The sequence below is a fragment of the Lepidochelys kempii genome, chromosome 5 (genome assembly GCF_965140285.1).
Source record: "Lepidochelys kempii isolate rLepKem1 chromosome 5, rLepKem1.hap1, whole genome shotgun sequence".
Lineage (NCBI taxonomy): Eukaryota > Metazoa > Chordata > Testudines > Cheloniidae > Lepidochelys > Lepidochelys kempii.
In genome coordinates this window covers 44,428,975-44,455,420 of record NC_136384.1, presented here as the reverse complement: position 1 = coordinate 44,455,420, position 26,446 = coordinate 44,428,975, and the positions used below count along the sequence as shown (strand labels likewise).

Genomic DNA, 26,446 nt, shown 5'->3' with positions numbered 1-26,446 from the left:
CCATGAATGTTCCTGGGTTCCTTCCACCAATTCAGTTCTGCAACAGGAGGTGGCACCACAACCTTCTGATCATCTGGTGTGGGAGGACAGGCCCCAGTAAGACCAATATGGCCAAGATGGAACACTACATGGGTACCAGCTGTGTTCGCTGACCCAGTGTCACTCCCACGCCATTTGGCACAGCACTCGGTGCTCTGAATGAGGGCTTCCTTGTGCCCTCTTTAGGATCATTCTCCATTGGCAGGGGCAAAGGATCTCTGCTCAATGCTGACAAGAATATACAGGCAATGGCAAGGTGTGTATATCCCCTTCAAAGGGGGCTGGCAAGGCACCGGTCCTAGTCCAGTCCACCTCTTCAGTACTAGGAAGATTTGCGGACGATATATGGGTGCATCTACAGAAAGCATTAGGTCCTTGCTCAGCCCCATCACAAGTAACAGTAGTTATATCAATAAAACAAAAACCAGCAGGATCCTATTAAAGGGGAAAAGGCAAAATGCCACATTTATTGTGAATACAGAAAGAGTCATAGTAAGCAGTTAGTTATAGCTATAACATTCCATTCAATTTCATATTTATTCACACATTCATTCATACATACACACACACACGGGTTCTGAAGGTTATCATCATAGTTACCAGCCTTAGAGTTGCTCATGCCAAGCCACTGGCCAGGTGGCCTGGACATGAGGAGGGAGCAGGGCCTTGTCAGATGCTCATCTGATGCTCCTGGAAGTTGGTTTGCAGAATCAGACCCCAAAGTTCTCACTTTCTAAAGTTTGTTTTTATAGGAATTGCTTCATCATGCTGTTGCTAAATCAATCAGCAGATGGCACATTTCTGATGGCTCCGTGCTGCCAGATGTTATCTTGTTCTTTGGTTCTCCCATTCTTGAGGCTGTTGGGTGGATTCCAGTCTGCGCTCTGGGGGTCCTCTGGTTATTTCCACTTGACGCCTTCTTCAGCCGATGGACACTGGATTCTTAGGCTGGCACCTCTTTGATCATTCAGTTATTATCCACACCAAGCATCCATCCACATACATCCTCTGTCTCTATTTTAATCACAATTGTTAACAAAGTGAGATGAATAAAACAAAAGGGCGGGGAGTCTCTGGGTGCTGTTTCTGTTGTTACAGAGTATTGCTTTGAGTCTCTCTGTGTGAGTAGTAGTTGTTACAAAGAATTGCTTTGAGAACACTCTGTCTTAGAAGGTACTAACAGAATTAGCAGCTTGCAAGTTTCACACAGAGGGAGAGAAACAGTACCAAAAGCCAAGAGACCTTTTAATTAGTAATACCCTAGAATTTAAACTATGGGGAATCAAACTCATTTGTGATTTTAATACAGAAACTTCTTTAATATGATCCAACATAAAAACGGGATCAGTGTCAGGTCTCTTGCTCTGCCCAGCTGCTTAGGGACTGTGTTCTTGGAGGACTGACGTTCCATGTGCTCTAACTGGGACCTCTCTTTGGTCTCAGGGCTATGCTTATGCTCAGTACAACTATGCAAGTTGGAATCCCGTTTATGAGCAGGCATAGGCGTTATTGTATTGTCTGAGGCGTCAAGGTAACTGCACAAGAACCAAAGTCACTGGTGCCAGCATTGTAAGTGCTGAGGTCTCCTGCACTGGGGACTTCAATGTTAAGGTGGTCAGATCATCAGTACTAACACTGCTCTTTTTGCGTTCTTTCCACCCCCGACCATAAAATGTGAGTAGTGCTCAATGGAGTGCTGGCGAATGTTGCTTTATCTAGCCCCACTCTGGCTGTAACCATCATCTCTTGGTCTGAAGTAACCAGCGTGGACTGCTCAGGGAGATGCAGCTTGAGCCAAGTGCCCCTGCACTGGATCATGGCACAGAAAGACTTGCACACAGAGCACCTGCCTGGGATGTGGCTCTCCCTTAGACAGAAGGGGCATCATCTGTGCCTGTCGCAGGCTGCCAGAGCTGAAATCCTAAGGTTTTGGATCCATCATGAAAGTGTAACTGGCACAAAGTACCTCACCCCAGAGAAAAGTGGGGTCAGTTGATTTCATCTCTCTTTTTGGGAACATCATTTGCATGAAAGTGTGAAGATAAATTTCTTCCCCAAAACAGTTTAAAAAACCTGTTTAGGGTCTCTGAAGAGAATAGTGGGTTGGACACACTGAGTTCCATCTTGCTGCCACATACAATCAGAGTGATCTTAGGGAGGGTTGTGCCTGCCCTACTTTTTATGCGCTTGCATGAGAGCACAAGGAGGCATAGTGTGCATGACAAGCCCTGCTAGACACCACTATTCAAAAAAATCTGATCTTGCATGCATGAGGCACGTATGCACCTACAATGAGATCCACACGGACACATACTTGAAGCCTAATTCTTCCTACAATCATCTTCTTTCTGCTAACTGGGATTAAGATACATGAATGATACTAAACCAGGAGATACCAGTGTGAAAAGAAATACAAAAGGACTAGCTTCTTACCAATCTAGTGTGCCATGCACATCAACAGCACTATGAAAAAACAGAAATGTGGGCAGGAAATCAAACGAGAAAGAAGTTAAAGGCACAGTAAACTCAATGTTGTAAACTAATTTATCTATGTGACTAGCCAAAGGTTATTAAAAACTGAAAAGTTTTAAAATTCAATATATTTGCCACTATTTATATTTCATTTACATCTACTTCTCATCTTAGATAATGGAAATCAATTGTTTTGACACTAGGATTTTATATCATGTTCAACACTGCAAAGTATAAAGGAGTTTTATATTTGTTTCTCTTTCCATCCCCCAGTATGTGTTGGGGTATGGTTTTTGTGGAAAAGCTACATCAAAGAAGTAGGAATAATTCAGTCAATATAGCTATCAACTTTTCCAGCTAGGACAGATGACATAACTAATTCACTGCTCTACAGCAACAGTAGGAAGTTCACAGTAACACACTAAAGGCAAAAAGACAAAACATGATATGGTGTATAAGTATTTTAAGTACTTACCATCTTTAGCTTCTGATCTATGTCCAAGTTTAATCTAAAGAAACAGTAAGTGCTGTATTATCTGTAATTAGAATCACAGTCCTCAACACCTGAAGACCTCAATAAGTTTCTCAAAGATAAAGTGAGTTTTAGTGTTAACAAAAGATCTTAAATAGCTAAGTAGTTTATTTTTAAAAGTGAATTTGCAGCTTTGGCATTTACAAAAGGAACAGGTGTTTAGGTTTCCCAAAGCCAAACATAATGCAATCTTACCAAAGAGTTTTGTAACTGGAACCCCAGTCTGGGCCTGCAAAGCCATATTACACCAGTAATGGGCTTCTCCCAAGAAAGTGAATCATTCGAAGTACGAATTTTATTAAGACTGGCATCCACATGGTTGTTGCAAGCCACCTCAAATTTACAGGCTATTCTGATTTTACCAGATTTATCCCATGCCAAACATTTTTCGGTCCTGAAGTTATTTTTTAACCCACAAAACCTTGCGTGATCTTACAGCAATTCTTCAGTGCAAACAAGTTTGTTCTCGATGGCAATTTTAAACAGCAACAGCCTTATGGGAGCAGTAGTAGTATAATATGAATACTTAATCTGACTGCATTATTGAAATGGCTCAACTTGGCTTATCAGGCAAAGCTGAGGGATACTTGCTTCTTCGTTATGGTAATTCCATCCTAGTAAGAGTCCCTCAAAGCATATCTAAAACATTTATATTCAATATTACAATTTATTGTAACCTCATCAGGTTGTGTTGTTTCAAATCAGAAAAGAGCAATCACACTAAACATTTTACTCCAAAGGCTAAATTACAGAAATGACAGTCAAAAGCAAGATTTCCCCAGCACCAATAGCCAGACCATCTAAAAAGGTTTATCTGAGGGGGACAAACATTAGACAGTCATCTTTTGAAGAGGATACTCAAGTCTGTGGAAGACCCAAAGTTTAACATTATGTTTGGAATTACTTTAAAAAAATAAAACCCAAACATGCAATAAAAAACTAACAGCCCTCCAAAATATTGTCTGCAATATTTAAAATTCCAGCTTCTGAGCTGGGAGACCAATCACAAACCTAGAAATGTAATGGTGTTGAAGCCACCATTTTACATTATGAAAGAACATTTGAGGTGGCTGATTCAGACTGGTCAACCAATTGGCCAACCAACACACTGTTGGTGCCATAGGAATAAATAATCACAGCTTCTCTTTAAATGGATAAAGCTCTTGAAACTGTTCAACAGCAACTAGATACCTGATTGCGGAGTACGTACATAACAGCACACAAAACACTCACCTTTTTAATAGCAACAATTTGATTGGTGTTCTTATCCCTTGCTTTATAAACAGTGGCAAACTAAGACAAGAAAAAACAGTAGTCCTTGTTTACAATAATATTAACCATATAACAGGTAAGGAATAATTTAGTGTTCTTAAGAGACAAAGAAATTGCCATATTCGATCAAACCTAAAGTCCAGTACCCCATCTTCAGCAGTGGCCAACATAAAAAACCCTACCCCTCGTGACTGTGCTCTAACTGCTATTAGAGATTGGCTTAAGCACAGAAGCATGAAGTTTTATGAAGACTCTTTAGCAGTAGCTATAACAATTGTGCACATTCTTATCTAATTCAGGGGTGTCCAACATATGGCTAGCAGGTCAGATCTAGCCTTTATGATGTGTTTGTGTGATCCAAACAACACTCATATTGTGCAGAAACAAAGCTTTCACACTTAAAAACTTTCTACCTCTCATAGGGAGCAAAGAAAGCCTTCCAAACATGACCATAACCAGTATTGTGGTCTCTGCCTGAGTTTGCAGACAGCCCAAAACAGTAACTGAGAAAGATGAACTCCCCCTCTCTCTCCCTCACCATTGGTGTGTCAACTCTAAATACCAGTGAGACTTCAGCGTCAACATTAACTATTTCACCACTGATCACTTTAGCAGCTAGAATGGGAAAGGGAGTGGGAGTGAAGACTGGCCCAAAGGCAGACGAGAGAAAAGAAGCAGAGGAAGGGGGATGGAGAAGAAAAAAATACAGGGCAGGAATAGCAGCCTCCTACAGGGAGCAGATCCTCATGGAGTGATAATGAATGTGTCAATTAAGGCACTGAATAAATAGTAAATGTTTAGTTACTACGTAAAGGCTGTGATTCCCCCAATGACCACCTGAGTGAATTCCACAGTTACCACTATTGGCAAAATAAGAGGTTATATCAGCTTCTTTTTTACATGAGTTGTGGTCTTTGACTACTAGCTAGATGCTTTCAAGCGTCTTGGTTAGGCAATATTTGATGAGCCCTTTGCTAGTTTTACCTAGAGAGGTGTCTTGTGTGGAGATTTCTTGCTAGTTCTAATCCAAGCAGAAGACTGAAGTTTTCTGAGAAATAACAAAGGGGAATACATTATTCTAGGTGAGAGCAAACCACTGATTAATACAGAAAATATTACAATGGCATTTTATAACTTTCCATCTCATTCCTTATGCATCCTAATATTGTTTAGGTTTTTGGCCACCAGTGCACACTGAGTAGATATGTTCACTGTTCTGCTCTCAGTGATGTCCCATTCCCCCCCCAGAGTTCTGGATCCAGTTCAAGGTGCTGATCCTTATCTCTAGAGTGCTCTGCGAGTTAAACCTTTTCCATCTCAAAACTACCTTGCCTTCAGTTACCACCACCTAGGGCATAGTGCTAATAGTCTCTCATGTGAAGCTTGAAGGTTTGGGGGGAAAAGGATATTTTGGGTGGAGGGCCTTCAGCTCTAGAAAATCCAATGAGTTATCAAAATAGATCTTGCCATACTTGGGGCAAACATGGCATAGCTCTTTCCTCTGCAGAAGCCTTTCTCCCAGTAATGGAGTAAAAGCAGGAACCAGCGTTCTGGCAGATACCAGCTACAATAAATGGAGAGACTGGAATTGCCCACCCACAGACAGAAGCCTATATGACTCTCCATTGTGTGTGTTGTATAAAGATACCACGGATATCAGTGGATCGACTCAAGGTTCTGTTTAATAGATTTGTTAGCGATCTGAACCAAAAAAAAAAAAAAAAAAAAGAGTAAAGTGACAAGGTTTATGAACATGACCAGCTTATTTAGGTTAATCAAGACTAGAGAAGACTTGGGCTCTAATAAACCTAATTAACTGACCTAACAAAGTTAGGTGAATAGGTATCATAAGGATGAATGGAATTCACTGCTGAGGAAAGTAAGGCTAGTCACATTGGAAGGAGTAACTATGCATTCACAAAGCTGAGTTCTAAATTAATTGTAACTGCTCAAGAAAAGCCACAGGTGTCAGCCAGATCAATGCACAGAAGTGGTCAAAAAACAAAATGGTAGGGTCTTAAAGTATGGGATAGAATATCCTGAAAATATTTTTAATATAATATTATACAAGCCAACAGAACGCCTTTACTTGGAACACTGGTTCTGTTCAGGTCACTCGATATTAAGAGATCTATGAGAAAGGGTTCAGAAATTGGCAATGAAAGCGATTAGATTCATGGAGAGACTCCCACTTAACAGACTGAAAAAAAAGGGAGAGAAGACCAATAAGAGCAGATATGATGGAGGTTTAACAAAAGACTGGAGGAGAGAGAGAACGGAAGTCGGGGCTCCAATATGTGCTCATGATATAAAAAGGGGACATTCAATATAACTGAGACAACATATTTAAATCCGTTTTAAAAAGGGTTCTTTTTATCCGTGTGTAATTAATATGTAGAACTCGCTGTCACAAGAGATCTCAGGCCAAAATTAACAGGATTTAAAATAGAATTAATATATTTACATGGATAATGGAAACATCAAAAGATATTTATCCTGATATAAAAGGGATAAGAACTCTCAAAGTTCAGTGCAAAAGCCAACTACATAATGAAAGACAGAAGCTTCCCCTATGGGCTGGTTATTCTGTATTTGTCCTTTACAGCAGTGCTTCTCAAGCTATCTGATGTGGGGACCGGCCATTTTTTTCCCCCTAATGTGTGCGCAGACCAGCAGCCGATGGCTTGCGGACCGGCACCGGGTCCACGGACCACCACTTTGAGTAGCACTGCTTTACAGAGTTTCTTGTACCTTCCTTTGAAGCACCTGGTATTGGCCTCTGCCAGACTAGATACTAGATTAAATGGACAAGGTATGCTTATATTCCTAGATGAATGTACCAGAAATCAGAAAAAAGCCTCCAGACCAGAGGAAAAGGATAAAACTCTCAAGTATGATACTCATACCCTGTCCCAAACTACCCAAAAGAGATGCCTCCCCATCCTTATGGCACAAACACTGAACCCATATTCCAATTACAAACAGAAGTGATGATAGCCCCTAATTGTGACTTTACTGGCATGACAAGTGTTGCCAAGGAATGAGAAAAACATCCCTCAGGTATCTCTCATATGATCCATCTAGGATAGGATTACACACTGTGGGGGATCTAACCCCCTGTGTCTATTTGCCATTACTGCCCCTTCCTGATCTTGTGGCAGGTACACAGTGCAAGGCCATCTCTTATCAGCATCCTTCTCAATTCCATTGCTAACCAGAGTACAGACCTTAAAGGGCCACCATCCTCACTCTGCACAGCACTCCTCTATTGCATAGGCTAGCCCAGGGCTCCACCCCTCCACCACAGCATAAATTGAAGATGCAATAGATACCAGTTTCTTGTGGCAAAACTGGTAAGAATTTAAACCAAACCAACATAACCAAAGTCCACTCACCCAAAATAGAACACTTCCTAGACCTATAAAGAAAGAGTCCATGAATATAATCAGACCAACTCTCTTCAATCCATACATCAATGACCTATCAACTCTAGTGGAACAATTCCCAAATTCAGAACTCCCAGTAATGGACTCATAAGATGACTGCTGGGAACCTAGTTCTACTGTCATCTACTCAAGATGATTTGCAAAGAATCTTACTCCTTCTTAGAAACCTACTATAATACAGGTCAACCTTGACAGGGCAGGGAAAGAATCCATTTTTTAAAAGAAAAGTCCGTAAACAGCCAGAACAGTGGACATTTTTCTCTGAGAGACTTGATGACTGAACAGACAAAATTATAGATACCTAAACCTTATAATAAATACATCAAAGTTTCAGATGGGCTATCAGAATTAAAGAAATAACCTTCCAGACTTCCACTGTGATAGAAACACTTAACCCCACTCTCCCCTCCCCCCCAATAAAATAACCGCTAAAAACTATTCAACAACACAATCCAACCCATTCTACGTATGGGAGTGAAATTGTGGGGCCCAACTTAACAAATGACATTAACTGGGATAAGCCCCACAACAGAAACCCTACATCTGCAGTTCTGCAAACATACTCCATGTGCACAGGAAAAGAGCAGAACAGGGATGCTTTCCTCTTATTAATAAATATACAGAAAATATTCAAATTCTAATGCCACCACAACCAAAGCAGCAAATACTACCTCTACCTCAACACACTAAAAGAGCTAAATCTAAATGAAAGCACAATTTACTGCTATATATCATCATTTCTTAAGCTCAACGCAAATGTATAAATAATATGTAGCAGGGGGCCTTATGCCACTCGCCTTGTTACTCCCAGGATATGAGAGAGACCCCACGGGCCGGGCCGGGCCGGGCGCCTCCGCCCCCAGCCGAGACCCCACGGGCCGGGCGCCTCCGCCCCCAGCCGAGACCCCACGGGCCGGGCGCCTCCGCCCCCAGCCGAGACCCCACGGGCCGGGCGCCTCCGCCCCCAGCCGAGACCCCACGGGCCGGGCGCCTCCGCCCCCAGCCGAGACCCCACGGGCCGGGCGCCTCCGCCCCCAGCCGAGACCCCACGGGCCGGGCGCCTCCGCCCCCAGCCGAGACCCCACGGGCCGGGCGCCTCCGCCCCCAGCCGAGACCCCACGGGCCGGGCCGGGCCGGGCCGGGCGCCTCCGCCCCCAGCCGAGACCCCACGGGCCGGGCCGGGCCGGGCCGGGCGCCTCCGCCCCCAGCCGAGACCCCACGGGCCGGGCCGGGCCGGGCCGGGCGCCTCCGCCCCCAGCCGAGACCCCACGGGCCGGGCCGGGCCGGGCCGGGCGCCTCCGCCCCCAGCCGAGACCCCACGGGCCGGGCCGGGCCGGGCCGGGCGCCTCCGCCCCCAGCCGAGACCCCACGGGCCGGGCCGGGCCGGGCCGGGCGCCTCCGCCCCCAGCCGAGACCCCACGGGCCGGGCCGGGCCGGGCCGGGCGCCTCCGCCCCCAGCCGAGACCCCACGGGCCGGGCCGGGCCGGGCCGGGCGCCTCCGCCCCCAGCCGAGACCCCACGGGCCGGGCCGGGCCGGGCCGGGCGCCTCCGCCCCCAGCCGAGACCCCACGGGCCGGGCCGGGCCGGGCCGGGCGCCTCCGCCCCCAGCCGAGACCCCACGGGCCGGGCCGGGCCGGGCCGGGCGCCTCCGCCCCCAGCCGAGACCCCACGGGCCGGGCCGGGCCGGGCCGGGCGCCTCCGCCCCCAGCCGAGACCCCACGGGCCGGGCCGGGCCGGGCCGGGCGCCTCCGCCCCCAGCCGAGACCCCACGGGCCGGGCCGGGCCGGGCCGGGCGCCTCCGCCCCCAGCCGAGACCCCACGGGCCGGGCCGGGCCGGGCCGGGCGCCTCCGCCCCCAGCCGAGACCCCACGGGCCGGGCCGGGCCGGGCCGGGCGCCTCCGCCCCCAGCCGAGACCCCACGGGCCGGGCCGGGCCGGGCCGGGCCGGGCGCCTCCGCCCCCAGCCGAGACCCCACGGGCCGGGCCGGGCCGGGCCGGGCCGGGCCGGGCGCCTCCGCCCCCAGCCGAGACCCCACGGGCCGGGCCGGGCCGGGCCGGGCCGGGCCGGGCGCCTCCGCCCCCAGCCGAGACCCCACGGGCCGGGCCGGGCCGGGCGCCTCCGCCCCCAGCCGAGACCCCACGGGCCGGGCCGGGCCGGGCGCCTCCGCCCCCAGCCGAGACCCCACGGGCCGGGCCGGGCCGGGCGCCTCCGCCCCCAGCCGAGACCCCACGGGCCGGGCCGGGCCGGGCGCCTCCGCCCCCAGCCGAGACCCCACGGGCCGGGCCGGGCCGGGCGCCTCCGCCCCCAGCCGAGACCCCACGGGCCGGGCCGGGCCGGGCGCCTCCGCCCCCAGCCGAGACCCCACGGGCCGGGCCGGGCCGGGCGCCTCCGCCCCCAGCCGAGACCCCACGGGCCGGGCCGGGCCGGGCCGGGCGCCTCCGCCCCCAGCCGAGACCCCACGGGCCGGGCCGGGCCGGGCCGGGCGCCTCCGCCCCCAGCCGAGACCCCACGGGCCGGGCCGGGCCGGGCCGGGCCGGGCGCCTCCGCCCCCAGCCGAGACCCCACGGGCCGGGCCGGGCCGGGCCGGGCCGGGCGCCTCCGCCCCCAGCCGAGACCCCACGGGCCGGGCCGGGCCGGGCCGGGCCGGGCGCCTCCGCCCCCAGCCGAGACCCCACGGGCCGGGCCGGGCCGGGCCGGGCCGGGCCGGGCGCCTCCGCCCCCAGCCGAGACCCCACGGGCCGGGCCGGGCCGGGCGCCTCCGCCCCCAGCCGAGACCCCACGGGCCGGGCCGGGCCGGGCGCCTCCGCCCCCAGCCGAGACCCCACGGGCCGGGCCGGGCCGGGCGCCTCCGCCCCCAGCCGAGACCCCACGGGCCGGGCCGGGCCGGGCGCCTCCGCCCCCAGCCGAGACCCCACGGGCCGGGCCGGGCCGGGCGCCTCCGCCCCCAGCCGAGACCCCACGGGCCGGGCCGGGCCGGGCGCCTCCGCCCCCAGCCGAGACCCCACGGGCCGGGCCGGGCCGGGCGCCTCCGCCCCCAGCCGAGACCCCACGGGCCGGGCCGGGCCGGGCCGGGCGCCTCCGCCCCCAGCCGAGACCCCACGGGCCGGGCCGGGCCGGGCCGGGCGCCTCCGCCCCCAGCCGAGACCCCACGGGCCGGGCCGGGCCGGGCCGGGCGCCTCCGCCCCCAGCCGAGACCCCACGGGCCGGGCCGGGCCGGGCCGGGCGCCTCCGCCCCCAGCCGAGACCCCACGGGCCGGGCCGGGCCGGGCCGGGCCGGGCGCCTCCGCCCCCAGCCGAGACCCCACGGGCCGGGCCGGGCGCCTCCGCCCCCAGCCGAGACCCCACGGGCCGGGCGCCTCCGCCCCCAGCCGAGACCCCACGGGCCGGGCGCCTCCGCCCCCAGCCGAGACCCCACGGGCCGGGCCGGGCCGGGCGCCTCCGCCCCGACTCACAGCGCAGACCTCACCTGCCCCTCGCCCAGGAAGTCGAGCTTCTCGTAGCGCTTAGCTCGGGCCCGCGCATCCATCACCGGCCGGGCCAGGGGGATTTAAAACCGTCACTACCTGAGACGCCCGCTGCTTCCGGCCCTGCACACGGAACCCGGCCCCTTCCCCGAGCTCCCTGCGCATGCGCTTTACCAGGGGCTGCGGCGTCCTGCGCACGACGCCAGCGTCCCGCTCTAGCAACAGTCACTAAGCGACGCACGCTCATCGCCCCTGCCGAGTCTGCCCCGTCAGGCGCCTGCCGCGGGAGGCGCCGCGTGGAGCCCGGCTCAGGGTTCCTAGGGCGGAGCTGGGGCTGCTGCAGGGGAGCGCAGCATCTCGCTGCGCAGGGCGGGGTGCGGAGGCTGCGGGCACCACGCTACCGCCCCTAGAGCCGAGCCGGGGAGGTTGCCTGAAGCCCCAGCCGGGCAGGCTAGGCCGGATACAGTCCGACCACACCAGGCAGGTAGCAAGGGGCTGGGCCCATTCCCCTGCGTGAGAGGCACTGGCAGGGCCACCAAACTTTGGGAAGATGGGAGCTCGAGCCTGAATGCGAGGCAGCGCCTTAAACTCCTCCCTGACATCCACCAACGCTCGCTGCAGCTCACCCAGAACCGCTGACAGGTTGCCGCTGAGCCACAGCTGCAGCAGGCTGCTGCAAAATGCACTCCCTTCAATTTCTAGAGAGGTGAGCCCTTTGAAAAGTGCATTGCAGTGATATGGGCTGGACGCAACAAGCACGGATCACAGTGGTAAGGTCTGCATCTGACACAGTCACAATCTCTTGCTCAAGGCTAGATGGAGATAAAAGCATTCCTCAAGAGCACAGAATCAGAGAAGATTAGGGTTGGAAGAGACCTCAGGAGGTCATCTTCTCCAACCCCCTGCTCAAAGCAGGACCAATCCCCAACTAAATCATCCCAGCCAGGGCTTTGTAAAGCCAGGTCTTAAAAACCTAAGGATGGGGCTTCCACCACCTCCCTAGGTAACCCCTTCCAGTGCTTCACCTAGTGAAGTAGTGTTTCCTAATATCCAACCTAGACCTCCCCCACTGCAACTTGAAACAATTGCTCCTTGTTCTGTCATCTGCCACCACTGAGAACAGCCAAGGTCCATCCTCTTTAGAACCCCCCTTCAGGTAGTTGAAGGCTGCTATCAAATCCCCCCCTCACTCTTCTGCAGACTAAATAAGACCAGTTCCCTCAGCCTTTCTTCATAAGTCATGTGCTCCAGCCCCCTAATCATTTTTGTTGCTCTCCGTTGGACTCCCTCCAATTTGTCCACATCCTTTCTGTAGTGGGGGGCCCAAAACTGGAAACAGTACGCCTGAAGCGGCCTCACCAGTGCTGAATAGAGGGGAATAATCACTTCCCTCGATCTGCTGGCAATGCTCCTACTAATGCAGCCCAATATGCCGTTAGCCTTCTTGGCAACTGTTGACTCATATCCAGCTTCTCATCCACTGTAATCCCCAGGTCCTTTTCTGCTGAACTTCCGCTTAGTCAGTCGGTCCCCAGCCTGTAGCAGTGCATGGGATTCTTCCATCCTAAGTGCAGGACTCTGCACTTGTCGTTGTTGACCTGCATCAGATTTCTTTTGGCCCAATCTTCCAATTTGTCTAGGTCACCTGGACCCTCTCCCCCCATCTTAGTGTCATTCACAAACTTGCTGAGGGTGCAATCCAGATCATTAATGAAGATGTTGAACAAAACCAGACCTAGGACCAACCCCTGAGGCACTCTGCTTGATACCAGATGCCAACTAGGCTGACCAGTCTGTAGTTCCCCGAATTCTCCTTCTTTCCTTTTTTAATGATGGACACTATATTTGCCTTTTTCCAGTTGCTCCCCCGATCGTCCTGAGCTTTCAAAGATAATGGCCAATGGCTCTGCAGTCACATCAGCCAACTCCGTCAGCACCCTCGGATGCATTGCATCCGGCCCCATGGATAGTCCTTAACCTATTCTTTCACCACTGAGGACTGCTCACCTTCTCCCCATACTGTGCTGCCCAGTGCAGCAGTCTGGGAGCTGACCTTGTCTGTGAAGACCGAGGCAAAAAAAGAAGCATTGAGTACTTCAGCTTTTTCCACATCATCTGTCACTAGATTACCTCCCCCATTCAGTAAGGGTCCCACACTTTCCCTGACCTTTTTGTTGCTAACATACCTGTAGAAACCCTTCTTGTTACCCTTCGCATCCCTTGCTAGTTGCAACTTCAGTTGTGCTTTGGCCTTCCTGATTACATCCCTGCGTGGTTTAGCAATATTTTTTATACTCCTTCCTAGTCATCTGTCCAAGTTTCCACTTCTTGTAAACTACCTTTTTGTGTTTAAGCTCACCGAAGATTTCTGTTAAGCCAAGTCAAGCCTGCCATATCTGCTATTCTTTCTTCACATGGGGAAGGTTTGTTCCTGCACCCTCTATAAGGCTTCTTTAATATACAGCCAGCTCTCCTGGACTCCTTTCCTCCTCATATTAGCCTCCCAGGGGATCCTGCCCATCAGTTCCCTGAGGGAATCAAAGTCTACTTTTCTGAAGTCCAGGGTCCTGCTATAGGATTACCCAGCAGCAGTGGAAGTAGAGGGATAAAATTGACTTTGAATATGCAAAGTGATTTTTTTTTTTTGGCTTTATTTTCAGAACTTTGGAGGAAGATGGTGTTTTGGAAGGCAGAAGACAGGGTTTTTTTTTGTTTTTTCCCCCCTAAATCCATTCACTTCATTGTGTGCTTTTGGGCCTTCAAACTGGTTTGTAGAACAGAACTTTATGGATAATATTCCAGCTCTCAAGTGGAATAATTTTCAGGAAAATTTGGACACATTTTATAGTATACTCCTTAGACTCAGACCTGTAGTTCTCTTCTTGAGGCCAAACCCATCAGCCCCATGATGTACCTGATCCCTAAAGCTCAGGAAAGCAACAATCAGTTCAGAATGGTAGTTTTCTGTAAAACCGTAGGCAGGTGAGTTTAAGTCTGTTCCAAACACAATTTTAATTACTAAAATTAGTCCAAGAATAAGTTGATCACCTCTATCTTAATTCTGTTCCCACCCCAAGAAGCTTTTAATCTGTCAGGGCAAGCAGCCATCATGCAGCTGGATGCCAGAATCAAAGCTTGTTTTTAGATAAAATCTGTCTGAAGTTGAAAAATAAGAACATTAAGATTGCAGAGTTCCTATAATAAAAAGTAGCAATGCTCATCTTATGGGCCTGAGAGATTTTGCACTAGATCTGGACCTTTGTTTGTGGATCAACAACTAGATATTCTTGACAATTTTATTGCTTAAGTTACTTTTTAATAGTGTAGGTTTATAAAGTGGATTCAGACAATTACCGTAATCAGCCTTTAACAGAAAAACTGGCCCAGAAACATAAATTAGAAGACAAGTATCTAAAGTCTCATCTTTCTCACCCCTTTATACAGGGTCTTTATTAAAGCTATTAAACTGTTTATAACATTCATAGAGTGAGGAAGGCCTTTAATGTGAGTACAATAATTCATTCAACAGTAGTGAACAAGTATCTTCTGTAATTATTCTGGACCTCCACGCTGTAAAAGAGAAACAGACAATTACGTGTCTTCTACTAAAGGAAAGGGAAGCTGACAAGCTGGTTTGCACTTTGTTACTGAGTAGGGAAGTACTGTTTTCAATACAGGGTCATTGCACAGTTAAGAATTCTACCTTTTATTTATTACTTTCATGAAGGGACACAACATTTCTACTTGTCTTAGATGTTGTAAAAAATCTCACAAAATCTGAGGAATGTTTATGTAACTTTTTGTATAGGTCCATGTAAAAATGAACACTGCAGCATTACACTGGTAAATAAAAGCCTGCAAAAAGAAACTGACTAGTTATTTTCTTTGTCCAAGTTCAAAAGTGCAAAAAAGGCAGTAAAAAGCAAGTTACCAGTTTAAACATTCTTTGTTTTAATAATCTAAGGTGTCCAGCAGATGATGTTTCCACTGTTTCCCCACTAGATTTTTACAGTTTAATACCTCTCATTTTTGGGTAACTTTTAGGCTGAACATCAGAAAGTTTCACACCTTCTTTAATTCCATTACTCCTAGTTATATCCCCTCTTTCCACCCTATATAAAAATTCCTCTCGGTCACCAATGTTCATATCCTTTGAATACTTGTGGACTTAATCACCACCTAACCAAGCTAACAGATTTAGTTTTTAGTCTTGCCTCAAACCCATCCCCCCAGCTCTTTAATATTTTTAATATTCTCTAATCTCCCAATTTGTCACCATCTGGTGATGAAGTGCTCAAAACTAAACGAATTACAGGTACAATGCCATTTTGTAGTCAATAAAATTTTCTGCCTCCCATGCACTTGCACAATGCTGCAATATTAGTTTGCAAACACTATAAGGGAGCATTTAAACTCAGTTTGTTTTCAGTGAAATAAATCATGAATATTTGTTTCTGTAATTTTTATTTTTAAACACACAACCTATATTTTGGGCATAAACTACCTCTGAATAAACTCCTAATTGAAAGGATCAACCCTTTGTACATTGTATTTCTATTAAAATTAGTATATTTATTTATTGCACATTCTACAATTGTAAATACAATAGGCAATGACATTGAAACAACATGGTTTAATGGATTAATCGTAGTCTTGAATTTCAAAACAAATTCTAATCCTGATTGTCACTGGCTTTCTGTGTGACCTTGGGCAAGTCACAGCCTCTCTGTGTCAGTATCCCGAACTGCCAAATAGGGATACCTTATCTACCCAACTTGTGTATTGAGGAATACTTAGTTTGCATTTACTGCAAACTAAGTTGTAATGCTTGATGTAAGTGTAAAGTTAACAAGAGTTTAAAAGCAAGGATATTTATCATGTTGTCCAGAAGTTGTTTTGCAAAGTTTTCAACATAGTGAATAACTAAAGAGGACATGTGTAGTAACAAATATAACAAAACTTACTTGAATGTATTCCATCTCCTCATCTGATATCAGCTTTCTCCTGTACTTTTGAGGTAATATTTTTACTAATTCTGTTGTGTCTGGTGCGCCTTGTACTCTATTAATGGATGAAATGTTTTGAAGGGCTTGTGGTCTGTCTCCTACAGACATATGTGCTGCTGAAGCATGGAGTGGTGGTACCCTTGCTTGTAGAGATTCCTGCACTGAAACCCAGATTTCAAAACCATGTATAGAAGTACAGAGAATATTTTAATACCTTAAAGAGCTTGAATATAGTTATTCATTAGTGCAGTCAGTAAAAGTTAGAAAGTACTGGTCATACAGTTGAATTTTTCACTATAAAGCTACTTGCATGAATTAAAAACCCTTCCTTCTCACCATATACCTTTATTTTCAATTTTAGGGACTAATACAGCAATGAGAACACTGATACAGTCAAATTTTGAGAGTTGGAGGAGGCACAGATTGAAAGGGATAGTTACTGATGTCGCAACGGTAGCTAAATCAGTACATAGTGTTACAAATACTTACACGGGGAAGCTGTAACCGCAGATTAAGAATATGCAGTGCCCCACAGTGTATTTGTATTTACACAAAGCCATACGCGTGTGGGATTCTTTAAGGCTTGGTCATTATATTTCTACTCACGTAGTTTACAATACAAGTTGTCCACAGACAAAGGACAGGTCTACTGGATGAAGGTTGCAATTGTGAAATATTACAAAATGTGGTTTGTATTATACCCATTTTTTATGTTTTGTTTGTATTTTTAATTAATTCACATACTATAGTTTGTAGGTAACATCCAAAATGAAGGTCACAGGGAGGCTAAACAGGGGGTGGAGGTCAGTTGCTGAACATGGACCAAAATGGGTGAGTTTTGAGGAATTTGAGATGCACAGGATCAGGAAAGATGTTCCAGGCATAGGAGACTGAGAGAAGGCATGGAATAACTTGTGGAAAAGTAAAAAAAAACAGCATCAAGTCTAAATAAGCACTTGGGTCATGAGCTGAGGAGTAGGAAACTAGGTGTCAGAAAGACCTTGAAGCTGCAAGGATGGAAGATTCTGAATGTGATATAAGTCAGCACTGCACAGCAATACAAGGACTCGATGGGGGCTAGATGGTCAAAACAGATAATGAATTATTCTACTGGCAATGTGTTTATATTTATAAAGCATTCATCCCTCTGGGCAAAAAAACAGAACTAGAAGCATAAATGATTTAGACTTGACAACACAGTAGACTACACAATTATACTATCCTATGGAAGTAAAGATTCCTAACTGAAGTCCCAAGGGAGCAGTATTTCCCATCCTACTACATCCCAGCCTCAATTTGTGGACTAGAGTAAGCGTAATGCAAAAGTCAAGGAAGCCAGAGATGAGGAGGCTGCAGTTGCCCAGGTGAGAAATGATCAGACCTAAGACCAACATTTAAGCAGCAGTGACAAGATAGTTGCAGAATAAGCAGTAACAGGATTTAGCAATCTTAAATGAGTCAAAATGTACAAGGAGTCAAATGCGACACTATGCTTGCCAACCCAGGCGACCAGATGGATGATGAAGTTGCTGATAAGGTCAGAGAAAGAAGTAGAGGAAGATGAGTTTTTCTATTTTAGCCATGTGGACTTTCATCTAATTCAAGGATATTGAGGAAGAGATGTGGGACTGAACACTGCGGGTGATAGCAGCAGAGAGATATATTTAGGAGTTGACAGTGAAGAAACTATACTTGATACCTGCAGTATAGGTAAGGCTTCCCAGAGACTGAGGAGGGAACCCGGAACAGAGCCCTAAAGGCCAACCAGTCAAGTAGACAGCCAGCCACAAAAGCATCATGTCATGGTAAAATACAGGCCGTCATATTCTAAATCACTGCAGGATGAATTGATTGAAAGTGTACAGAGCAGTTTTGAGGTGACAAAGGCATGGATCAAGGTAAGAAGGTCTATATCTACACACACACGAAACAGTCACAACTAAAGCTAGTCCAAAATTTTCCAGGGAAGCTAAAGAGTCATGCTGGACCACAGACCCTGGGAATTCCAGCAGGGGCTCAATTAAACTGACATTCAGTAAATAGCATTCTGATTAGTTTCCCATATTTCATTCCACAAACACCATGTTTCAGTGTCTCCAAATTGAAATCCTGGATTTGTTTGCTGAATATTTCAGCAAATTTGGTTTTGTTGTGATGAGAACAAATCCAACTTCTGAAAAGCTGAAATTTCTGATGAATCAAAAATTGAGAGTTTCAGCCAGCTCTAATCAGAACTTGCATATCAGATTTAGAAGAATAAGAGACGAGAAATTAGTTGTTTATTCCATCATTGAAAAAGATTTTCAACAGAGTAAAGAGTGTTGAAACTGGATACAAATTAGATGGTGTGGGCAAAAACTGACCAAGACATTGCACAGAATTCTGTCAATACACGTCATTTTTTAACAAAAGTATTCAATGGGAATTCAAACTCAGGTCAAAATCAAGCCAACCAATAGATATTTTGTGGCATTAACAGGAAAACTTAAACTCTCAATTCTCAATTGTGATTTAACTGGTATTCGAACTCAAGAGAAAGGGTAGTTTATTAGCAACTATGTAGTGCAACTACTCAAGTGAAAAATGTAAATCAGTTCAAAGTAATACAGGTGACAAAAAAATGCAGCTGCATAATTAAAGTGGCTTCCAACTATATTTTGCAGGAAGGTCATAAACTGAAGATCAATCTCTCGTACAGTCATCAGATTTAAAAAAGGTTTTTATGGAGTGCTTCCAACACTAGGGTTGAAGGCATTAGATTCCAAGAATTAAAGTTCTCATTTTTCAAAATTCTATAGTATTGTAATGTTCATTATATCTACCTCTACCACCACCAGTGAAAAACCTTAAAATGAGTAGGTGAGCTCTGGGGACATCAACAGGAAGGGATCCTTTAATTTTAGGTGCGCTGAACAGGTTTGACTCCAATATTTAAGAAGTTCTCACAGGTACTGAATTAAAAGAGGAATGAACCAGGAATTATCACAGCCTCCAAACAAAAAGTGAAGTATTAGGCTAGAATTTCATAAAAACAGCTCCTATTTTTGTTTCAAATACTTTATTGAGTCGAGAGGAATGTTAGTCATAACAATACACAAAATCCCATTTCAATGGAGCAAAATGACAACTTTGATGTCTACATATGATAGATAGTGACTGGTATCCTGTAAGCATCAATGTAGTAATATACACATATTCAGTAAAGTCAGATCAAGTACTGTTTTTCAAAATATAAACTTTTTACCCTTATGCATAGTGGGAGTAAACTGCCCTCACAGGTACCACCAGGATTTAAATATTGCAGACAAAGCAAGGGAAAAAAAAGACTGTCTTTTTGCAGCAAACTTCACTGAAAACCCATGCTGCTCAAAAGTGAGTTTAGCACAGCCTCTCTTAAATGGAGATTAGTGTTTGCAAAATGAGCTCATGGTATAAGATTAAAGTAGGATAAAAATGGAGATCCTCAAAACTCTGCCTGGGCAACAGAGGAAATAAGGTAATCTCAGTTTTATGCATTAAACGTAAAATCAGGCAGCTGCCACCAAACTAGGTCAATGCTCAGAAATAACTGAGTCATATAAGCCAAAAAGAAACAATGTGTCATGGTCCTTATGTAAACATTAAGGCAAATAAGTATGATATGGTATAAGTTTTATTTACAAATGAAATACTTACTTTTAGGTTTGGGGCTATTTTTTCTGTCCGGGAACTTGATTAAGGGTGTATGTGGCTTGACTACCTAAAACAAGACATAGCAGTGGAAGGAGGCAGGGAAAAAAATATAAATTTGGGTAAATAAAATGTAAAAGTTCATGAGATTTTCATGGCAAGAATGCTACACACTAAGCAATTATTTTTACAACTGTTGCGTTGTGCTTTCATTAACACCAGATTTGGGAGATTTACAATAATTTATATTTTATTTTTAATCAAGGCAACAACTGTCCAAGTGACATTTCAGATTCAGAGTTGTACTAGACTATAAAGCAAATGCAATGCTTTTTCAGTTTCCAAACAACTAACTATAGCTTATAGAGGAGTAACTATAACTGCAGTATAAATTGGATTCTAAGGTTTTTGTGCTATGATCATGGGACCTTTGGTTCCTTTCTGCCTTTTCACATTAGCTCAGATGGAGAGACAGAGTTAATTAGTCTCAAGCCATTCATTAGCAGGTATGGAGTTCAACCCCCATCTGCATTAAGATATTTTTTCATTCAAAGTGTATTTCTTAAAAAAAAAAAGAGAAGGTTTTCCCTCATTCCCAAGAACAGCAATTTATGAGTTGCAAATAAGCATTTCTGGGAAGGTGTCATTTTGAGGCTGCATAATTCTCATGAGGTCATTTTGAGGCTGCATAATTCTCATGAGGGCTACTGCAAGTTATGCAATTTGCTGGCATCCCTATACCAGTAGGAATAATACCACAAGAGAAGCAGGCAATGGAGCACTAGGTCCAACAGACCAGGTGACTGGTCAACAGGGGTAGGGAAGAAAGGGATGTGAGGACATCAGGATTCTGTAGAGCCACTGTTTGCTTGGTCCAGGAAGCAGAAAAGAAAATTCTACTACACACAAAATGCTGTCAAAGGCACAAAGGAAACAAGACTAGAAAAAACAGAAAAGAAGAATTTTCTCAAATTCCTTTCATGTATCTTAACGGTTACTTGTACTAATAGCTGGTGCATATTTCTGACAGAGGTGTGATTTGCAAAATGGTGCCCCTTTAAGCAGAAGCTGAAGACAATCAGAGCAGGCTGTTGCCCACATGGCTAAACCAGAATGGAAAGGACTGGAATAAAAACAACAAGGAGTCCTTGTGGCACCTTAGAGACTAAAAAATGTATTTGGGAATAAGCTTTTGTGGGCTATAACCCACTTCATCAGATACATGGACTGGAAAATACAGTAAGCAGGCAAAAAGAAAAGGAGGACTTGTGGCACCGTAGAGACTAACAAATTTATTTGAGCATAAGCTTTTGTGAGCTACAGTTCACGTCATCAGATAATAAATTTGTTAGTCTCTACGGTGCCACAAGTACTCCTTTTCTTTTTGCGAATACAGACCAACACGGCTGCTGCTCTGAAACCTGTCAGTGAGCAGGCAGGTATAAATATACAGCACATGAAAAGATGTAAGTTGCCTTATCAAGTGGGGACTCAGTGCTAATGAGGCCAATTCAACTAGGGTGGATGTGGCCCATTCCCAACAATTAAACTGGCCTCAAAACCACGGGTCGTGGGAGCAGAGCCTCGGCACTTGCACCTTCATGCAGAGCCAAGCTGTGGTCACAGGACAAAGCCAGTGCGGGATGGTGGCAGCAGCTCTGAAGGGAGCCTGGTTGTAGGTACTGCATGGCAAGTGAGGATCACCCCTGGACTCCAAGATAGGCCCGACAGGGCCCCCGGGCTGCGGCAGTCCGGGCTCCGCCCCCGGACAGGTGAGGCCCCCACTGCTGTCACTGACCCCCAGCGCCCTCGCAATCCCGCCCCGCAGCTCAGACCCGCTCGCCCCCTCGCCGAACTCGGGCCCAGAAACACATCGGCCCGCCGCTGCCCAGAGCCCTCCCCCGGCGTCCCGGCTCCCTAACGGCACCTCCAGGTCAAGGGCATCAGCCCCGGCCGCTCCCGCTCTGCGGCCGCTCCAGCGCCGCCAGCCGCCGCCAGAGGCGGGCAGATCCCACCAACCTCCCCCTAGGCGGCCGAACGCAGAGCGCCGGGCCGGGCCCGCCCCCTTCGCGGGGAAACAACTCTCGTTACCTGAACGACCCTGCTGGCGGCCGCCATCTTGCTGCCCATAGTGACCCGCAGCCAGTTACTGCAACCTCCTGCCCGCGCGCACGGCGCCCACCGCGAGAGGCGGGGACGCGGCAGGGGGCGGGGCTGAAGCCAGGATCTCTGCGAGGGGCGGGGACACGGCAGGGGGCGTGGCCGGGCCAGAACCGCCTGGAGGGCGGGGCTGGAGTCGGGTTCTGTGGGCGGGGCTCTGCTGCCTCGTGAGTATTGGTTGCTCTCCAAGGCCAGCCTGTCCGGGCTTTCTTCGACAGTTGTGGCAGCTATGGCTGCAATAGTTCAGTTCGCAAAGTGCTACGCTGAGTACAATCCTATGCTGCACACAGAGATGCTGGAACAATTTGTACAGTGCGGGTGCCGAGAGCCATTGAACCAAACTAAACCCTGTAGATGATGGAAACCACTTCAAACCAGGGAGTGCTGCAGCACCCCCCACACCCTTAGATCCAGCACCTTTGGCTGTACATTCACTATTAGACCCGACCTAGGTGTTTTAAATACACTGCTCCAAAGAGTTGTGAACCTTCCATCCCAGCAAGCCTGGCTTCCTTGTCAGAAGTATTATTAGAAGGTTAAGAGGGAACCTTATCATGTGCCTACTCAGGGAGAGGCTATCTGGTAGTAGAATGCTGATTAGTCTAGCAGAGTTAGGGTGACCATATTTTCCCAAAGGGAAAAAGTGAAACACCGTGGGGCAGGCCCACAGCCCCACTCTACCCCCCGTACACAGGGCCAGCCTAAGACTCCCCCTCTCCGTGTGCGACTGGAATGGCACCTGAGCCATTCACCCTAGCCCTCCCTTCTGCGCAGGGCTGGCATTGCAACTTGTCCATCATGCCTCCCCCATGCATTCCTCCACACCACACAAGGGGTTGCACCCCACTTTTTTTTAGCATTTGTCCAGTTTGTTCTTGCCGGACAGCAGGGACAGGGCTTAAAAAATGGACTGTCCCGGCCAAAACAGACATATGGTCACCCTAAACAGAGTAGTCTAGCAGCGAGAGGCTACCAAAGATCCATTATGTGGAAGTTGAAAATTCAGACTAGAAATAAGGCACTTTTTAAAAAATGATTTAACCAACTAAGGAATGTGGTGGATTCTCCATCACTTGAGATTTTGAAATCAAGAGTGGATGCCTTTCTAAAAGATGTGTACTAGTACAATCATAAATTTTTGGCTTGATATAGGAATCACTAGATGAAGTTCTACAGCCTGTCTTAATACAGGTGGGCAGATTAGATGATCATAATGGTCTCTTCTGGTTTTAAATCTACTAGGTGAGGATGATAGGAAAGAGCTCCAATGACTGGGAGTTGAAGAAAAGGGGAAGTTCTGTGGAGTTTTAAGGTAACATATGCACCAATGTTGTTCAGCTCCAAAGACTATTACATATTTTTATTACTATTTATTTATTTGGGAAATATTAACAGGTTCACAAATCCTTGCCATATAAATATCAGAAACAAAAAAATCATTGTAACAGTGAGCTTTTAAGGAGACATTATACAGGAATGTACTAATCTCTCTATTCAAAAGGATGTTACCGTATTAGAGTGGGCATAATTACAACAGGCATGGCATGTCATTTCTAGTTATTTTATTAAACTGAATGAAATCTATGATTACACATTTAACAGACTAGGCATGTCTATCAAAAATGTTAATATACAAAAATTGGACTGGTGTGCTGGTGTTTTTGCAGGTGAATGTATTTGGAATATTGAATACAAAGTAATCAAATACCTAAGTATCTATTTGTCCTCTATTTTCCTGGGTACATAATTGGCATGTTAATATTTCCATAACCACAATCTCCCATATTTTTGAACCATTCCTCTTTAGTTGGACTATTTTTATTTTTCAAATGAGATGCTATCAATAGCTGAGCAGCTATTAGCAGACAAAAGATCAATTCTTCATTTCCTTTTGTGTGATCATGTGCAGTAGGAAGCCCTAGGAAGTTTACCAAAGGATCATTGGGTAATATATCCACCAAATTGTGATAGCTGGTTACAGATTGCATCCTATTGTTCTTTAATGACTGGACAAGTCCACCATACATGCATAAAATCTCCTCTTTCACCACAATTTCTCCAACATTTATCCCTATTCAATCTTTCTCTACATTTTAACCTGACTGGTGAGAGGTACCATTGAACAAGTATCTTAAATAAAGTGTATTTTATTGTGCTACAAACAAAGGTTGCTGGCCCTCTTTTCCATGCCTCCGGAGTAATTTATCTCTACAGGTCCTTTTCCCCGTATGTCGTACATGGACTTTTGTTAGAAAAGTTGTAAATATTATCAATTCAGTACATAAATAATTGATAAGAATGCTGTAGCTTGGCTTGAGCAGACTATACACCAAATAAGTTATAATGCCATCACTTCTGTTAAAGTTCTCTCTCTGTATAAAACAATTTTTTGCTAGAAAGATGAGAGACATACTGCCTGATTCAAAAGTACTGGTGCTACACAAGAGTGGGCCAGTTAATTTTGATCTCTAACTAAGTTAGAAAAGTTTCTTCACTGAAGAGCTGGACAACCATATATATTCTATGGCTCTTTGAATCTTTAAAATGCTCTCGTTTGTCACGTGGTTAAGATCTGGATTATTTGTAATAAGTGTCATTGGGAAAGAAAAAAAAAAAGAGACAAGATGTTGTATATCAAAACCATAGAGTCTTTGCTAAAAGATATGTATACATTTATGGAGGGTGGTTTTTTTTTGTTTTTTGTTTTAATTAATCCAGGGTAGTTTAGTGAGGTTTATGCTGGCAACAACTTTTTTGTTCAATAAAGACCCAGTGTTTGGCGGTGTCAGGGTGCTACCACTCCACTACTGCTTTGGGCTGGCTGATTTTCACAGTACCATAGAATATTTTGAACAGCAAGTCCATCCTGTTTAATAGGATAGTACAAAATGTCTGCACTTACTCTTGGTCTTCTCTTATTCCATATACATTCTAACAACATGCTCTGTATTGCTGCTAGGGTTTTACCTGGAATGATTACAGGAATATTTTGAAACAAGAAAGATACTAGCAAAATGTTCATTTTGACTGCAGCAATTCTTTCCGACCGAGAAATTGGCAGACTTCCCCCAACCCTACAGATCTTTTTTCATTTGCTGAAGTCATGGTTTGATATTTAAATCATAGAGCTCTTAGAGTTTGTTTGAGATTTGAATTCCCAGGTATCTTATAAAGTTGGTTACCTCTTTGTACCCAGATATTTTCTGGAAGAGTGACTTTTCAAAGTCTGGAAAACTTATAGCTAGCATTTCAGATTTGGTATAATTCATTTTAAATCCAGACATTTCCCCAAGATCCTGGATTTCTTTAAAAACTAATTTTTGGGAAAATTAGATAAACAATATTACATCATCTGCATATAAACCTATTTTCTGATGTGTTCCTGCAAGTTTTATTCTTATGACACATTAACTGTTCCTTCGCACCAGTGCAAAAAGTAAAGGAGACAGCGCGCCTAGTCCTTCTGTGTAATTCAAACAGGGGAGACTTAACCCCATTAACTCTCAGCTGCTTTTGGAGTGGTGTAAAGAGCAGTTATCCATTTAAGGAACTGAGACCAATATCCATATAGGACAGGACTTGAAACAAAGTTCCACTCCAGTCAATCAAAGGCTTTCTCTGCATCAAGTCATAACAAAAGATTTATTTTTGTTCTGGCATTATGGATGATTGCAAGTACTTTCTAAATGTTGTCTTACATTTGTTTATCCTTAATAAATCCAGTCTGATCTAGATTTATATAAGGTGAGAACACTGACTGCAATTGGCTAACTAGTAATTTTCCTAAAATCTTTGTCATGATGCAACAGTGATATGGGGTCAACAGGAGCTGCATAAAGATGTAGTTCTCCCTAAAGCTGGCAAAGACCCTCACAGTAGCTTCTTTCATAGGCTGTGGAAGTTCCTCCCCTAATAGAATGGTATTGAAGTTTTCCTCTCAAGGGACCCACTAATACCTCCTAAAATTCAGCTGGAAATGGAGGTCCTGGAGCTTTACCACTTTTCACACCTGCTACTATTAAAGGGAGGTGATAATCAGTGCAATTCTCATTAGGGTAAAAAAACGCTTATTTAAATTTTAATTTTAGCCATGTACCTTAGTAACATGAACATAAATTTATCTTAAGCTTGACAGATTTAATTTAGCTAACACTTCCCTCTTATGACAAGGCCTGTGCATTTTTTTTCCCCAGAGGAGCCTATGGCCAGAGGGTTGTTGGCTTCTTCTGTGAAGCAGGTGTTTCCAGAGGGCTGAGAGAAGTGAAGCTTTATTACCACGAGCATTGGGCCAGTTTCCTTTCACAGGCCCCAGCCCACAGCAGGGGTACTAAACTTTCTTTCAAAGAAGGGTGTTCTGTTGCCAAAAATGGTGACAGCTGCATTTTC

At 46.3% G+C, this 26,446-nt stretch overlaps 2 protein-coding genes across 2 annotated transcripts in view; both read right to left on the bottom strand.

Moving 5' to 3' along the window:
* CDK7 (cyclin dependent kinase 7) overlaps positions 1–11,390 on the bottom strand; it is a 35,793-nt gene extending 24,403 nt beyond the window's left edge. Inside the window, 4 exon segments of the mRNA XM_073344115.1 lie at positions 2,987–3,020; positions 4,277–4,336; positions 11,228–11,294; positions 11,296–11,390. Coding sequence (XP_073200216.1) covers positions 2,987–3,020; positions 4,277–4,336; positions 11,228–11,294; positions 11,296–11,390 — 256 coding nt within the window.
* Positions 11,391–14,637: 3,247 nt separating this feature from the next.
* On the bottom strand, positions 14,638–22,118 carry KGD4 (alpha-ketoglutarate dehydrogenase subunit 4). The gene is made up of 4 exons (XM_073344116.2): positions 21,992–22,118; positions 19,907–19,970; positions 16,190–16,392; positions 14,638–14,795 (listed from the first exon to the last, which is right to left on the bottom strand). The coding sequence occupies exons 1-4, from the start codon at positions 22,028–22,030 to the stop codon at positions 14,778–14,780; spliced, it is 324 nt and encodes a 107-aa protein (XP_073200217.1). The 5' UTR covers positions 22,031–22,118; the 3' UTR covers positions 14,638–14,777.
* Between the last annotated feature and the right edge of the window lie 4,328 nt (positions 22,119–26,446).